The following is a 17,121-nucleotide window of genomic DNA, read 5'->3' on the forward strand; positions in this document are numbered from 1 at the left end:
GCAACAGAAAAGCATACACCTGTTGTCCAGAGATCACAAGTTCAAATGTGAGATCATGTATACGGAAGAGGGCAGATAGCACTTTGCTCCTAATGTGTTATGCTGCCCTGTGATACAGCAAAGCCACCGTTTTAAAAGATGCAGTTGGTTAGTGTATGTGTTAGCCCTGACTGGTGGGAGGGAATTGGCAGGTGACAGAAATGGGGAGGAAAGAGGGCACAAAATGACTTGAGTGAGTGAACTGGATAATAGAAACATTTATAACCCAAATTCCCTTACATACCTGCAGGCACTATTGCTCCACTGCTGAAGATTGTGGACCCCAGCCAGGAGAACAGGCAAGGCACTGAGGGCCTGAAGATGATGGTGACAATCATCTGCATCCTGGTGGCCATTGCAATGGTTTTCATTGTGCTGCTTGTTATGAGGAGGAGGAGGAGGGAGCAAAGGCTCAAGAGATTACGGGGTGTGTGAACATACAAAACTAAAAGCATAAAAACAAGTATTGTCCAACCCTCACTTATAATTTTCTTACAGAAGCAGTTCTAGTTTATTCTCTTCTCTCCTTCATTCACAGATGCAAAAAGCTTGGCAGAAATGCTTATGAGGTAAATGGAACGTAATACACTAAACGCATTTGAATCATGTTCTCATAACTTCCAAGTCACTATAGTTATGAGAACCCTTACGATATAACCAGACTGAATATGTATTTTCAGTAAGAACACACGAACTCCGGATGCTGTAAACAAGCAACAGCAAACCCTCCGAATGCATATTGATATCCCACGGGCCCAACTGCTCATTGAGGAGAGAGACACGATGGAGACGATAGGTAAGATTTTCATTTACAAGAGCTTCCAAGATTTGAACAGTTTCTCCAAGCTTTCATAAATATACCTGAATCAAAATAGAGTAAGCTAATTAAAAAGACTCTATGACATGGCCCCCACTGCCACAGCAACTGTACAGTATATTAGTGTCATATAATGTATCTTCCCACATATATATAATAGTGCATGTGAGTTCGTACTGAACTATGTTGGAAGATCTCAGCCTGCATGCATGCACACACACACACACACACACACACACACACACACACACACACACAAGATAATACAACCATTGCATTGGCATTTTTGAAAATTCAAATATTTTGTTTTGCATGTGTGCACACCTGCTGAGACCTTTCGTAGTCACAGAGCAATGTATGACACATTATTTGCAATAAACACCACTGGCATACAGCCATCTTTACTTGAAAGCTTCTCAATGAGTTCTCATCAGTCTAGACTTCCGGGAGTGACACACTTTTAAATAACGCCCACGATGAGGAGACATGTCATGGTGGGAGTATGGTACCAAGCCTGTCTATAGGCCATGATGATGATGTCCATCACCCAGTGAGCAGGTTTTGCTCTGTGACAGATGAACAGCTCATCTGAGGATTGGATGGCTGCTATTCAGTTTAAGTAGTACTATGGGGCACTTACCAGATACAACAAGGTTCAGTCTGCAGGGTTCTCTTCATGGAGCACTGCAAGGACAATTGATTGATTTACCAAACTGAGAGATATGACCTTGGGCAGAAATCCCAGATTCAGCCACAAAATCACTCTAGAGTCATCTGGCCACCAATGCATGCAAGCTTTTCGCCAGATCATGGAGTTCTTCCACTCTTTTTGGAGCCAAACCCCCAGGTAGATATAGTAGATGATGAGGCCACATGTAGGCCAGTGAATCTTGTCCATGCAGGCTACCAATTAAAGCTCCAGCAGATATACTGTCCTCAGTGAGTCTAACCATGGTTAAGCCCACCTGAAGAAATTCTTTGAAGTGAAGAGAGCCTCTTGGTTATGTGCCTCCCTGATGGACTGAGAGCAGATAGATCACCCTCTGTTCTAACTGGTTGATGTGTTCTGATCTTATACCAGGTGGACATACACCCACACACACTCTGTGTTCTTCTAGCACCGCATTGCCCCCCAGCCTGTAAGGGAAGTGATCTCACTCCAATAGGGCATTGGTCTCTAGTGGATCCCTTTCATTACATAAGCCTTATATCTCCATCTTCTTTGTAGAGTTTGGTGTCCCGCTGTAGCCCATTTCAGAAAGACTCAAAGTTCCAGCATGCCTAGGGTGATTACTGGTGCAGCTACCATTATTGATCCTAGCATCCTCAATAGGAGCTGGTACTGAACATACTGTAGGAACCTGAAAGGGTAGTTAACATTGTTAGTGAATCTAGCTTCTTGAAAAATATCTGTGGTGCTTGAATGAGGCTGAAATGTAGAACATTGAATTGAAATGCCTGTCCTTAGAAAGCAAATCTTAAAAACATTTTTTCCGTTGCAGTAGGGACATGAAAATAGGCATTGCACAAGTTCTCTTAAACCAGTCCTGTTACTGTAAACCAGTCCTGTGGTTACACGGCATGTATCTGCTAACTTTAGCATGTGGATAGGGAGGGTCGTAAGGAACAGCATGTGGTTCTCAATCATATTAGCAGTATACAGCCACTAGAAACCTGGCTCCTGTCCCAGTAAGGTGTGTTAACAGAATCCAACTAATATAGCAGGTTCAGTAGTGAACAGTATATGGTACAGTGAAGGAAAGCCAGTGAGCCATCTTAGCAGGGCTTGTGTACAGACTGGCTGGTTGACTAGGGACCAGGAGATGTGAATCCAGCTAACTGAGAAGACTCAGTGATCAAAACATATAGTTTGGGGAGAGAAAACCACTCAAGCTCAAGTGGCCTGCACAGATCCCTGACCTTAACCCCATTGAACACATTTATGATGAACTGGAGCACCGATTGCATGCCAGGCCTCCTTGCCTGACATCACAGCCCCAAGACAAATTCGCAAGCAACATTCCAAAATCTAGTGGAAAGCCTTCCCTGAAGAGTGGAGGCTGTTATAGCGGCAAAGGGGGGAACAACTCCATATTAATCCCATGCTTTTGGAATAGGATGTTCACCAAGTGCATATGGGTATCGTGATCAGGTGTCCACATACTTTTGGCTTGGCCATATTGTGTATGTTGCAAGCTAGAGATGTGCCTTCTGCGTAATATTATTATTCAGGCATCTATCCAGTTAATGAATGGATTTGTGGTCAACCGCTAGGATGAGAGTAAACGCATATTTCATATGGTGTAATGAAGTATCACTTTAAACTCCAAGTCATTGCAAATCAAGTACCATTTTACACTGCAACTCCTCTTGTCTGTGGTGCCACACATGTATTTATGTGTTTGACAGACATAATACAGGGAAAGAATGAGCAGAATTTAAACAACTCAGCAGAGGCTTTACTGAATGTCAGCTCAATATTTGAGACTCTATTCCTGTAGTGGCATGTGTCACATCATGCCACAGATTTTAAACTACAACCACTGAATTTGAAAATCACATTTCATATATGATCACTGTAGCAATGCATGTTTATAATTTTAAAGCCACTGCAGTTATTTCCTTCTTAGCCTATACGTACAGTATATAATAAACCAGTAAATGAAAAGAGAAATACATTTTCCATGAAGGGATTTAATCCTTGTTAATCAGTGTTATGAATGTATAGATCTGTATACCTGTGTATGTGTTTCTCTCTCAGATGACCGATCTACAGTGCTGTTGACAGATAATGATTTTGGGGAGACATCGAAGCAGAAGTCCTCCACAGTCACACACACGGTTCATTACCAGTCACTATCCCAGACAACTGGGCCACTGGTGGACGTGTCAGATGCTCGACCTGGTACAAGTGAGTACTGAAGTGTTTAATAAGGCAAACTATATCAGCTTTCAGATGTAAAGGGAAACAACGTGTGACATTGTACCATTACATTTAGTACTCCTTGAATTTCCATATTGATGGAAATAAATATACAAAATGGGTCATTTATATCCAAAAAGGACATAAGGGTTAACAGTGTATTGGGCTGAAGTTGCTTAGTCCAGGGGTTCCCAAACTTTTCCAGGGCAAGGCCCCCCAAATGGCATCAACATTTGGCCGAGGCCCCCCTTTTGCAGGATGTCTTTAAAACACATTTAAAATACAGACTTCTGAATATTATATATATATATATATATATATATATATATATATATATATATATATATATATATATATATATATATTAATAATTACATCTTACATCTTTACATTACATTACATTAGGAATTGATTGTGTGTGTGTGTGGTTGTCTGAGAGTGAGATTTTATTTTTCACACCAAATTGTTGAGGCCCCCCGGGCGCCCCCTGGCGGCCCCCACTTTGAAAACCAGTGGCTTAGTCATTAGGATATTGTATCTCAGTGTTAAGCGTCTGTAGGTTCCTTTTACATGTTAAAGGAAATTCAGTGTTCAAGGTAATGATATTGCAGATGAAGCTGAAATGAGCCGTAGGGAAAGCACCATAGACGAACAGTGGAGCTGAACTAATCAGAAGTAGTGAGGTCGCTCAATCTACCTGAAGCACACACACACACACACACACACAGATTGCAATCCTTCATGCTGGGGGAACTGATTCCATTAAACTCAACAAATCCCACAACCTCACAATAGAATTTTAGAAGTACAGCTCTCATGGAAGCTTTATGAGCCCACTCAAACAATATTGCTGCTGATGTAATATGTGCTTATACCAATACCAAGAGTCATTACATAAATACTTCAAGACTGTTGGTTTTAAAGTACATTTTAAATGAGATGTTAGTCAGTCATGTTGTTGGTGTCCCATAGATCCCACTGCCCGTCGTACAGCTAAAGCGGGTCCGGCGACACGGAGCCGCTATGCCAGCCAATGGACGTTAAACAGACCTCATCAGCCCATGTCCTCACACACACTCACTACCGATTGGAGGTTGCCCACCCCACGTGCCACAGGCTCAGTGGACAAGGAAAGTGACAGCTACAGTGTCAGTCCCTCTCAGGACACAGGTAACACTAAAGCTCTGAGATTAAACCAGACTGGAACTGTGTTACAGAAACTTTAGTGTATCTTTTTTTTTCTCATGTAGGACAATACCAATTACAGTTTAACTTCTTTTAACTTCTGCTAGAAAAAGAGGCTTACAGAAGTAGCCTGTCTTCCTATTGTAAGCATCTGTTTCTACTCTTAGCAATTCTATTGAGAAAACAGTGCTCTCTTTAACAGTCCTCTCAAGCGTGATAGGTAGCATAACATTAGCTAACTAGAATAAGTGTGTGTAATTCTGATTATGCCATCAACGGGACCTTGTAAAACATTGCTTAACCTTAATAGTTTCATTGTCAAGCTATTTAAGTATATTAAATCTGGACAGACCTAACATTAGAAAGTGTTCATTATCATCCATATTAGACCACAGTGCTGCCAAACCCATCTGAAACATTTGATGTAAAGTTGCACAAGTATGTCACTAAATCTTTGTATGTGTCTGTGTTTGTAAATCACATCCACATTCCTATACAGACCGTGCTCGAAGCAGCATGGTGTCCACAGAGAGTGCTTCCTCTACATACGAGGAACTCGCCCGAGCATATGAGCACGCCAAGATGGAAGAGCAGCTGCGCCATGCCAAGTTCACCATCACAGAGTGCTTCATCTCTGACACATCCTCTGAGCAGATGACAGCAGGCACCAACGACTACACAGACAGTATGACATCCAGCACGCCCTCTGAGTCGGGCATCTGCCGCTTCACCGCCTCTCCACCAAAACCACAGGATGCCAGCCGGGTCATGAACATGGCTGTGCCCAAAGCACACAGACCTGGTGAGTTTGAAAACATCAAAGGTTTGCCTGAAGATGGGTTCTTCATGTTGATGTGTATGTTCTGTACTTAGCAATGCATCTGGACCCAGGCCACTTATACAACTGGAACAACTGTTCTTTTATACTAGACCAAATTTATATGTACAGTTGAATGCAAAAGGCTGTGTATATTTTCTTTGAAACAACGAAAACAAAAGGATATTTTACAGGTGTCCCCACAAGTAACTAAAATGGTCAACAATTGTGTTAAGACATTAAAAGCGAAAGACCTGAAGGTATGATTCTGAATTCTGTTTTTTCAGTATTTTTTCTCCCACTTATTGATAGTTTATTTGTGTCTATTAGCAATGTCTAAACTGATGCAAATGCAGAAGCAGGAGGCAAATTTAGTCTTTTTTGTTGTTGTTGTTGTGTTTGTTTATAAACCTTGCCAGATTGGTTCACAGGACATCTATTTAAGTCTAGAGGTATGCGTCAGGACCAGGATCAAGAAAAAGTTTATTTGAGTGGGAGGTTTTTACTTCCATGTAGGCCTGAGCGAGCAATCAGATACGACACTCACAGAACAAAGAAGTACCTGCGTGTTACATTTACAATGTTCATTCATTCATCCTTAGTAACTGCCTGGTCAGGGTCGTAGTAGGTTAAATTAGGCTAGTAGGTTGTTTATTTTGTATTTTCATTAGAAAATATCATGAGCCGGTACAAAGAATATAACCCTATGAATGGGATTAAAGAAACAATCCCTCACATCTCTAGTTGAGACCAATTATGATCTCAAGTGAGCCAAAATTCATTCACCATGCTGACAGTGCTGACATTTCTAATTCTGTAATTTTCCCCAGAGTTTTCCATTGTTTCCAGGGGGATTTTGGTTGGCATATTTAATTAAAAAAAGAAAGACACCCCTTTACAGTTTAGGCCACACCCACTTCAGGTATAATTCCGAATACGGATACAGATACAGATATTTGGAGCACTAAACAGATACAGATTGCAGCATTTCTCGCATTTCTGAATGATGGTTTTCACTGTTGGTCATTGTTGGTCAACGCTTAGGTACTAGGTATTCCCTAAACACTGAGATATCACGATATGGCGTTCTCCAGTTTGTTAATCAATGTTTCATTTCTTTTAGTGCTCAAGATTTTGAACCTAGTTGAACTTTTCATGACTAAAGAAAAGTTGATTCTTTTTTTAAATCAGTTTTAAACAGTTTTAAATCATTGTATATACCTTTAGGCACATGTCAACTGGAGCACAAACTTTTCAGCTTTCTAATAGAGATAACTTATTACTTAGACTTAATTTCTGTTAGTATTTAGGGGTTTTTCTATCAGATTTTCAGTAGGAAACACCAGTCAGTAAAGATGTTTTGTGTTTTAAGGATAAACTGAAAAACGTTCTTATATTATTAAGCCAGAAATAAATAAATAAATAAATAAATAAATAAATAACGCATACTTTTGCATCAACTGTTTATGTTTTTCCTTGATAATGAAACAGATGGCTGACGTCATGACCACTGCAGAGTTATTGGCTAATCTCATTGGCACACTGACTGCACAAAAATATAGTGTGGTATATAAGCTTCAAACATTCAGAAATTGATCTGTTTTGCCAAATATACTCTGGGTATTGTGTCTAACATCTAGAGCTCATTGTGATCATTGTTGGAAGGCTGCTTTAAAAAAAATATTTTAAACAGAGCTAAAACACAAATGTCTCACACCAAATTTATAATAGTGTACTTAGCTTGCAAAAAACGAGCATACTTTGCCATGCTTTACATACTTTTATCCACAGTGTTAACAGTTGAACCTAAAAGGAAGCCTCTTTAGGAATCAGTGAGAAAATGCACTTGTGGACAAATCATAAATTCATTAGCTAGTCTTCATCTGCTTGTGTTGTGGAAAGCCACTACAGAAACGGACTGCCACAAATCGTAATGCATACACACCTCCAAATTCCAAAGACCAGAGTCCCACACCAAGAAAAAAGTGAAAGCTTCAGTGTGCTTCTGAGAATGTCTTGGTTTCCTGGAAACTTAATTAACTAAGCTCAAAATGGTAGTTAGTGTAATTTAATAACAACATTAGCTAGTTAAGTGAATTAATACAGACTAAGGGAAATGAACAAGATCATAATCCTGACAAAAATTCAGCAAGTCGTTGGCTAACGTTTCGGCTATGAGGTGGTGGTGTGTTCTCCTCACATCCTATGTTCAAGATATTCTTAAAAGATAATCCGAAAATTGTAAATAAATCCACATTAACACTGGCATGACAACAAAGATCAGTGAAACATGTAAATTTTTTAGACCTGTGCAATGGGACAAGTTGTGGCATTTAACATAAATTACTGATTGGTTTCCATACCAGGCTATGTTAAAGTAAGTAGCACTAACCTTCTAGATTATGTTACTGCAGCCTCTCAGCTGACTATCAGATAACTTGTCAAGCTGCACAGACTCACTTAATTCCGGGTCTGTTTAATTTACTAAGGGCCAGTTCTGTGGTTTGAATACATAATAAATTATTCAATCCCACCTTCCATGCTGTTTTAAAATCACAAATTAAAATGAACTTGCAAAATGTCTTGCTATACATTTTAGAATGTATAGCATGTATAACCTGTATAATTTCAATCTCTGCTTTTATGGATGTTATTTAATTATTAGCCTTTAAATAATTGATTTGACATGAAGCATGTCTGTGGGTCTGTGGTTGCTCTGCTTGGGGTTTTTTTTTTGTTTCCTCATTGAACATTACCTCAGTGAACCCTGGCACTCTTTGTCTACCTGCATGCCTGGGTGTATCGATTGCTCTGTTGTTGGCTCCCTGTGTTGACAAACACACACATACACACACCAATCTCTGTGTCCATTGGTGTCTATAGCAGTGACATGGGGCACAGCAGCCTGGGTGTTGGACTCTCGTGTTACCCGTCTCAGTTTAGGGTTCATTGTGAAATGCGTCACTGTACACTGTGTGTAGAGGGTGAATAGAGGCCACCGGTACTCATTATCGAAAAAGGTTTTTGTCTGCCAGTACAAAATGGCAGTTTACTGTCACAATGGACTCATTGAATGTGAGATCGAATGAGCACACAGCCTTTATATGACTGACTAGTGTGACAAAACACTGCAGTTCCATCTCTTCCTGAAACCAGAACAAAAGTGTGCTTGCTATTGTCAGCAAGCCTACAGGACCTGGATTAAATCAGGGCTGAGAACTATTAAACTGACTGATTGGTTGAGATCTCGGGCTGTTATATATTTTTTAAATATATATATATATATATATATATATATATATATATATATATATATATATATATATATATATATATATATATATATATATATATACATATATATACAGAACCACGATACTAGATAGTGACCTTCTGCTGTTTGAATTCAAGCCCGATTTTTAGCTCATCTGCATTGTCTCCATTACATCCCGAGTCCTTAGCTTTTCTCTTATACACTCATCATTTTCACATATTGCATATTAAAGCTGCACTAAATAATTAGCTTTGAACTCTGTAGTCAGAAAGGAAAAAATCCTCCCCTAGCAAACAGAATGATGACATTGTACTGAAACCCATTGCTCTGAAATAGATTTGATATGATGTGTAAGAAAAAGAAAACAATACAGAACCTCATGTTCCCTATCATGAAAAAACAACGTCAGATTTCAGAGCTTTTTGAGCTAATTGTAGGAGTTGAATTTATATTGTATAGAAATTTGATGTTAGTAAGCCTTATTCAGTTTGCTTTAGGATCTTTCATTTTGTATCTTGGAACATCGTTATAAAAGTGAATACAGTTATGGAGCAGTTGCAGGTGAAGTGCAATAGAATTTAATAGATATAATGTTACTTGTATGATTCTTAGTATTGTGTTGGTGTAATGAGGTTTGTTTAGATATTTTTTCCCCAGGAGGTGCATTAGCACCAGCAGTTTCCAGTAGTTAGAGCTATTATTTATTTATTTATTTATTTATTTATTTATTATTTTTATTGTTAATGTACATTATACTTTTTAAATTTAAATTTAATGGATATTTAAGATCCCAAATTCTTTTTTGTCATCTAATGTAGCCTTTTCTAAACCTTTTCTAACTTTAAATAACTGGAAAATGAACAAAAAATGATTGTCTTTTACTACATACTTTAATTTAAATGTAGTTATTTAGATATTTATTTACATTTAGGAGTCAGTTAATAACCAGTTAAATCAACAAAGTATGTGTCTTAAAAATAATAGCTGTAGCTGTTGGACACTTGTAGCACAGCCATGTTGATTTCTTGAATTGTATTGGTCAAAAGGTTTTGATTCATTTTCTATGACAGTGGTTCTCAACACGGGGGGCGTGGAGAGATTGTTTTCAAGAAAAAAAACACAGACAGGGCATCATTTGTGTACTCAGTGTATTTTATTGCTTTTCAAATGCAATGTGCATAAATGAAAAACCCTGCGTTCCCTCTCCCGCTGTATGTTCTTTTTGCTGGGGAGAGGCGGAGCTTAGCCTGCCTTTTATCTAGCTGTCAGTGCAGACCAGTGTTGCCACTTAGCAACTTTTCACACCCCTTTAGCAACTTTTTTTTTTGCAAGAAAAAGTGCCTAAAGACAAACCTAGAGACTTTTTGGATAAACCTTAGCAACTTTCCAAATGTCGCCAGTACTGTCCTGCAAGTGCGAGGTCTTGCTTTCCCGCTGTACTCTCACCTCTCTCTGCATCTGCTCTGTTCAGTGAGAGGCTGAGAGCAGGAGCAGCACATCCTGGTGATCGCACGACAGCTGACACAGGCATGAATGTGAAAAGAAGCACACGCAGGTGTCCCGCTGATTGATTTAACAATGTCATGGCTAACGAAACCCGCCTTTTGTCCCAATTTACATTATTCTTGTGTGAAAGTTTTTAGAACGCAAGACGAATGGAATGCAACATGTTGTACATGTAAAATAGTGCACGTTATTACAGCCTAGTTCTCTTGTTCAAAGTAGTTATAGTGTTCAGAAACATTTTTGATCATTCATGTTCCATACATGTCCGTTATATAGTTTTATATAATTCATAAAATATATATTTTTTAAATCATAAAAGTCATGAAAAGTAATAAAAAAGTACAAAAACACAAAAGCAAAAAAAATCTGTATGTCTATCTATCTACTCTATCTATTTACTCTATCTATCTATCTATCTATTTATCTATCTATCTATCAAAACAGATTATAGGATAGGTTATATATAGATAGATTTTGTATAGAATAGATAATCATTATACCTGTTCTCCTTCAATATGGGGGGTGCCACATAATAGGGGAGACTTTGGGGGGCTTTAGTTACAAAAGGTTGAGAACTTCTGTTCTATGACAATAGTTCCAGCTGTATGTCAGTTCACAGGTTTATATTAATGTGTCTCTCCTAATAAATTAGTGTCACTATAGTAACAGCTAATACACAGAGACTTGTAGACGGACACTCCGTGTAATCTATGGATAAGTGGACTAAAAGCATTTTGTTATTCAGCAAAGAAAAATGTATAATCATTTATATGACATTTTCTTAAGGAGATGTTAATTGAACATTTATGGCAGACGTTTCAGGTGTCAGCACTTTTTAACAGTGAGTCAGTAAGTTATAATCAGTATGTTTTCCGCCATGGGAAAGTCTTCAGGACAGAGGATTTTGTGCGTTCAGGGTCTTTAGGAACATAAGAAGCTGCTTTTTTGTTTCATTTTATTAAGCTCAAGAGAGAAAAAATAAGAGGCTGGTGAGGGAATGACTGTTTATAATATTATAACACAAGTGATAACAGGAACTAGCTTGTTTTGCAGATGTTCCACAACATTAAATGTAACTATAAACGGATAAAAGTATGTCTTTCTTTAACTAATAAATAAAATGAATAATCATTGGCAGATCTCTGGGGGGCATGGTGGCTTAGTGGTTAGCATGTTTAGCTCACACCTATGGGGTTGGCAGTTTGATTCCTGCCTCCGCTCTGTGTGCACGGAGTTTGTATGTTCTCCCTGTGCCTTGAGGGTTTCCTCCAGGTACTCTGGTTTCAATTCAATTCAATTCAATTTTATTTGTATAGCGCTTTTTACAATAGACATTGTCTCAAAGCAGCTTTACAGAAATATCAACACGGTATACAGATATTAAAGGTGCGAATTTATCCCAACTGAGCAAGCCACTGAGTGGCGACGGTGGCAAGGAAAAACTCCCTAAGATGTTTTAAGAGGAATCAACCTTGAGAAGAACCAGACTCAGAAGGGAACCCATCCTCATCTGGGTAACAACAGATAGTGTGAAAAAGTTCATTATTGACTTTTATGAATTCTGTATGGCCATAGAAGCAGCCGTAGTCCCAGCAGTCTAGAATTGGAGTAGATTAGAGCTCCATCCAGAGGCAGGACATCCGAAACGGATCAGGCAGGTCCGGAGATCAGAAAGGATCAGGATCTCTAGTATCTCCATAAAATCGTGTGTGGCTCGGCAGAAGGAGAAAGGAGAGAAAAGATTATTAGGACTGGGAATTAGCATAATAGAGAGACTAGTCAGGGTAGGCGTGAGTAAACAAATACGTTTTAAGCCTAGACTTAAACACTGAGACTGTGTCTGAGTCCCGAACACTAATTGGAAGACTGTTCCATAACAGTGGGGCTCTATAAGCGAAAGCTCTTCCCCCTGCTGTAGCCTTCACTATTCTAGGTACCGTCAAGTAGCCTGCATCTTTTGATCTAAGTAAGCGTGGCGGATCATAGAAAACCAAAAGGTCGATTATATACTGTGGTGCGAGACCGTTTAGTGCTTTATAAGTTAATAGAAGTATTTTATAATCAATGCGAGATTTAACTGAGAGCCAATGCATTGTGGATAAGATTGGGGTGATGTGGTCATATCTTCTGGTTCTAGTTAGGACTCTAGCAGCTGCATTTTGGACTAACTGGAGGTTGTTTATGTTCCTACTGGAACATCCAGACAGTAAGGCATTACAGTAATCTAATCTAGAGTTAGATTAGAGTTAGAGTAATCTGGGGTTTCCTCCCCCAGTTGAAAGACATGCGTTGTAGGCTGGCATTTCCAAATTGTGAATGGGTGTGTGAGTGTGTGTGCAACTGTGCCCTGCCCAATACCCTGTCCAGGGTGTCCCCCTCCGTGTGCTGAGTCCCCTGGGATAGGCTACAGGCTCACCCTGACCCTGTCTCTGGTAAGCAGTACAGAAAATGGATGAATAACTGTTGCATAAGAGCAAACAAATGAAACATCTAGGAACATGCTGTTATTGGAACATAGTCAATTTTGTGGTAAGTAACTCTGCTTCTCAGTGGGACTCATCACAACAGCCATCACTGATTATTCCTGTTGTGTTTTATTCCTTGCACAGTGCACTACAACACTATTATGTTAGAACCTAAGTAGTGTGCAAACTGCATGTATAGTAGTTAATAAAATCCCATTTTGGATTTGGCCTTAAATATTGGTTTAAATAAAGAATGATTCCTTTTGTGGGGCGCACAGTGGCTTAGTGGTTAGCACGTTCAGGGTCTGGGGTTCGAGTCCCGCCGGGGCCATGTGTGTGCGGAGTTTGCATGTTCTCCCCGTGCTGCGGGGGTTTCCTCCGGGTACTCCGGTTTCCTCCCCCAGTCCAAAGACATGCATGGTAGGCTGATTGGCGTGTCTAAAGTGTCCGTAGTGTATGAATGGGTATGTGAGTGTGTATGTGATTGTGCCCTGTGATGGATTGGCACCCTGTCCAGGGTGTACCCCGCCTTGTGCCCGATGCTCCCTGGGATAGGCTCCAGGTTCCCCATGACCCTGAAAAGGAGTAAGCGGTAGAAGATGTATGGATGTATGGATGTATGGATGGATGATTCCTTTTGTGAAGAAGTCTTGAAGATGGCGGATGTTTACAAGGAAGCCTAGACAAGAAATGTAGAACTGGGCTAAATGTCAGTGACAAGAAAACATTACTGTGGATTTAAAAAAAAGTTGATGATTGTCTCTTTTACTTCATGAAGTGATATAGTTTTCACCTTTTATTATTACCTTTGCAATGCAAACAAATTGTGTAGCTGTAGTGTAACATTATAGGCTCATGAATATTCAAATGCTTTCCAAAACTAATAATAAAGCACTGAAAGGAATTAAAATACAATTGCAAGAATTTAATAGCATTGTCTCTGGTGAGATGACCATGAATCCTCTGTACAGGGGGTGAACTGGTCCACCTGCCTCCTTACCTGCGCATGGACTTCCTGCTGAACCGGGGAGCAGCTCATTCAGGCCGGGAAGCCACAGGTCAGACGTGCCTGGAGCCACAGAGAAGTCGCACAGCAAAGCGGCCGGCCGTGTTAGCCCCAACGCCCTCCGAGACGCCTTCCACTGCACCTGCCTCCTCCGGCCCACCCAGCAGGGAAGCGGTGCAGCAGTGGCAGCCAGGCTCGGCCTCCACGCTGCCCCACCGCGAGCCAGGGGACCTCGCCCAGGCTGCCAAACTCAGCAGCTCCCAGGAATCACTGTTAGACTCTAGAGGACACCTGAAACAGAGCAACAACCCATACGCAAAGTCCTATACACTGGTATAACACAGGACTATAAACACATGGACCATTGGGCACAGCACCACACACACACACATTTACACACACACACACATTTACACACACGCACACACACAAGTACACACCCACACACAAGTACACACCCACATGCGCACATGCAAAACACATTTACATACTCACACACACAAGCACACAAACATAAAAAAAGCTCTGCTGCAAAGAAGAGCACTTTTCAGAGACATAGATGAGCCCTGTATATACATATTTCAGAATTCTAAAAGGCAAAATTGATGTTCTTTGCATCTGTTTTTTCTTTTTCATTACGTATCACTCCCCTGATATATTCCTTTTTCTTTTGCACTCAGCGTTTCTCTCACCTTCTTTTCTTTCTCATCCTTTTCTTTAGCTTGCATTTTGGAATCTTTATCATTATTTTAAATAACACCATTATGAAGATTGCCAAAATTATTTATTTAAATTGACAGAGGTACTACTTTTGAATTTATATCAAGGATAATTCTATAGTCATTATTATTATTATTATTATATAAAATAGATGAAAAATATCAAAAAATTAAAAAAAGAAGGGTGCGGAACACTCAGTGGGAAAGTGTTCCATTCTTTATCCATGAATTTTTCTTTATCTTTTTTTTTTAATGTTGGGATGTGATCAATGAATGATTAGCTTTTTACCATGGCATAATGTTCAAAGATTACAGAGGAAGCCGAACGAATACAGTAAGAGTGATATGGACGGATGATGTGTGTCTACTTTCTCTGATCTCGTCAGATGGTTGAGATTTCCAAGGACTGCATGGGGACCTGAAATGTTGAGTAAAGTGTCGGCTCAAAAAAAAAAAAAAAAAATCCAAAAGACATTTTTATTTGTCATACTAAGGAATTCTATAATAATGTTCATATAAATATAAAGAGATCACTTTTATTTGTGGATAATCCAGGGAAAATGGTTTGGTAAATAAAGTCCTTAGTCATGTTTGCACACATCTGGTTTGATTAGGCAATCAAAAATGGGTTCGCTTGTCTTTTTTTCCTTCTCCTTCTTCAGTTGTTTGTGAAACTGGTATGAATTCAGCCTGTTCAACACCAGCAGTGCAGGACATTTTTGAAAAGGTGAAAAGATTTCCTTGCAAAATTGAATGCTACTATCTCTATGTAGATGGTAAATAGGGGTGTAATGATACACAAAATTCTAATTCGCTATGACACGATGAGACATAGTGGTGTTTCAATACGATACATAAGTACAATACACTCTAAAAAATGCTGGGTTATTTTTTCTACCCAAACTCTGGGTTGAGCCTTTTGGGACATTTAATTGAGTTATTCTTCAGTCTTGGATTGTTTTTGGGTAGTTTGGTGTAACCCAACCGCTGGGTTTGTGACTGGGTCATTTCCACTGACAGTTGAATCAATGCACCCCGACGCCTCATCCCAGCTCCTTGGGTCAAATCAACTAAGCACAGACTGTTTGAATTCGCCTCAGGAAGTAGCGGTTTTCACACAGACAGACTGTTAGATTTATTTGGAGAAACAAGGTTCGTATCTATATATTTATCCATAAAACCATTACTAATGTGCAGAAAAAGCAAAAATGTGTTACAACAATCCAGTTTACATGACATTAAATGCACCTCGTTAGCTTGGGCTTACTTGTTTGTAATGTCCACTGGATCGTAAGTTGGTTTTTTGGATGTTTTAAACGTCTCCTTTGATCAAAATCTGACGTTTTCGCCTTAAATATATTAAGTTTATAATTATATTTGAGTCATTTACTTCAAAGTCTGTATATAAACACCATTTGAGCAGCTCTAGCAATACATTTCTGAATACCTTGGGTATAAATAAAGGAGATACCATGCTGACATATTTGTTCATAATGTGGTATATTTCACATTTTCAAAGGGTAAAAATAGCCCTGAAAATATTAACCCAGTTATGAAATAGAATTAAGTGTTTAATGTAAAAATGGAACCATACTTTGGGTTGAAAAACAACCCATTTGCTGGGCTAAAATGAACAACCGAACTTGATGGGTTAGTTAAGCCCAAAATGTGTCCTATATTTACCCATCCGTTGAGCTACAAATAACCCAATTTAGGTTGCTTTTAACCCAGTGTTTTTTACTTTGTAAGCATTTCCAGAATATGTCCCTTAGGTTTCCATTTTCAATTGACTAAAAAAGTCAACATTGTAAAAGTACAATAATTTAAACTTAATCATGACACAATGCTTGTGGGATCCATTCGGACTTCACAGCAAAAATGAAAGAAAAGTTGTGCATTAGAATATAAGAGAATTAAGCATGACTAAACATTAGCTCTCTGGCTGAGCTTTCACTGAGTGACTTTGATGGGGGGGTGTTGAAACACAGGGCTGTTTATTTCGTATTCTGCTGTCAAATGCAGCTCTCTGTAGCCCTAGATATGAATCGTGCATTCTTCACTGCCGAGTCTCATATCTGCAGCTATGAACTTCTCAATGCCTGTGGTGATTCCATTAACTTAGATTGAATCAGTGAGGAAAGGTAGCCTGCATGCAGATGTTTGTGTGTGTGTCTGCACCAACCGACTCAGTGCAGATGCATGGATGTGTTTGTGGTATAAGGGCTGGTGTAACATCTTTGTCCACCACTCACTGGCTGTCAGTATCATAACTTAGCAGAAAGCCAAAGTGCTCCCATACACCAGACCTTAAAGATTGGAGGCAGTTTTCCAGCTCCTGTTGGCTGCTGACAGCAGCACTTGCAGCTTTTC

General features: G+C 39.4%; 1 protein-coding gene across 1 annotated transcript in view; it reads left to right on the plus strand.

Moving 5' to 3' along the window:
* Positions 1 to 15,305, plus strand: part of dscamb (Down syndrome cell adhesion molecule b) — a 161,377-nt gene extending 146,072 nt beyond the window's left edge. Inside the window, exons 27-33 of the mRNA XM_053651059.1 lie at positions 290 to 466; positions 578 to 608; positions 720 to 835; positions 3,618 to 3,767; positions 4,752 to 4,949; positions 5,464 to 5,766; positions 13,998 to 15,305. Coding sequence (XP_053507034.1) covers positions 290 to 466; positions 578 to 608; positions 720 to 835; positions 3,618 to 3,767; positions 4,752 to 4,949; positions 5,464 to 5,766; positions 13,998 to 14,371 — 1,349 coding nt within the window. The 3' untranslated portion in view covers positions 14,372 to 15,305. The remainder of the gene's footprint in view (positions 1 to 289; positions 467 to 577; positions 609 to 719; positions 836 to 3,617; positions 3,768 to 4,751; positions 4,950 to 5,463; positions 5,767 to 13,997) is intronic.
* The last annotated feature ends 1,816 nt before the right edge of the window (positions 15,306 to 17,121 follow it).

Source organism: Ictalurus furcatus, chromosome 20, assembly GCF_023375685.1.
Source record: "Ictalurus furcatus strain D&B chromosome 20, Billie_1.0, whole genome shotgun sequence".
Classification (NCBI taxonomy): domain Eukaryota; kingdom Metazoa; phylum Chordata; class Actinopteri; order Siluriformes; family Ictaluridae; genus Ictalurus; species Ictalurus furcatus.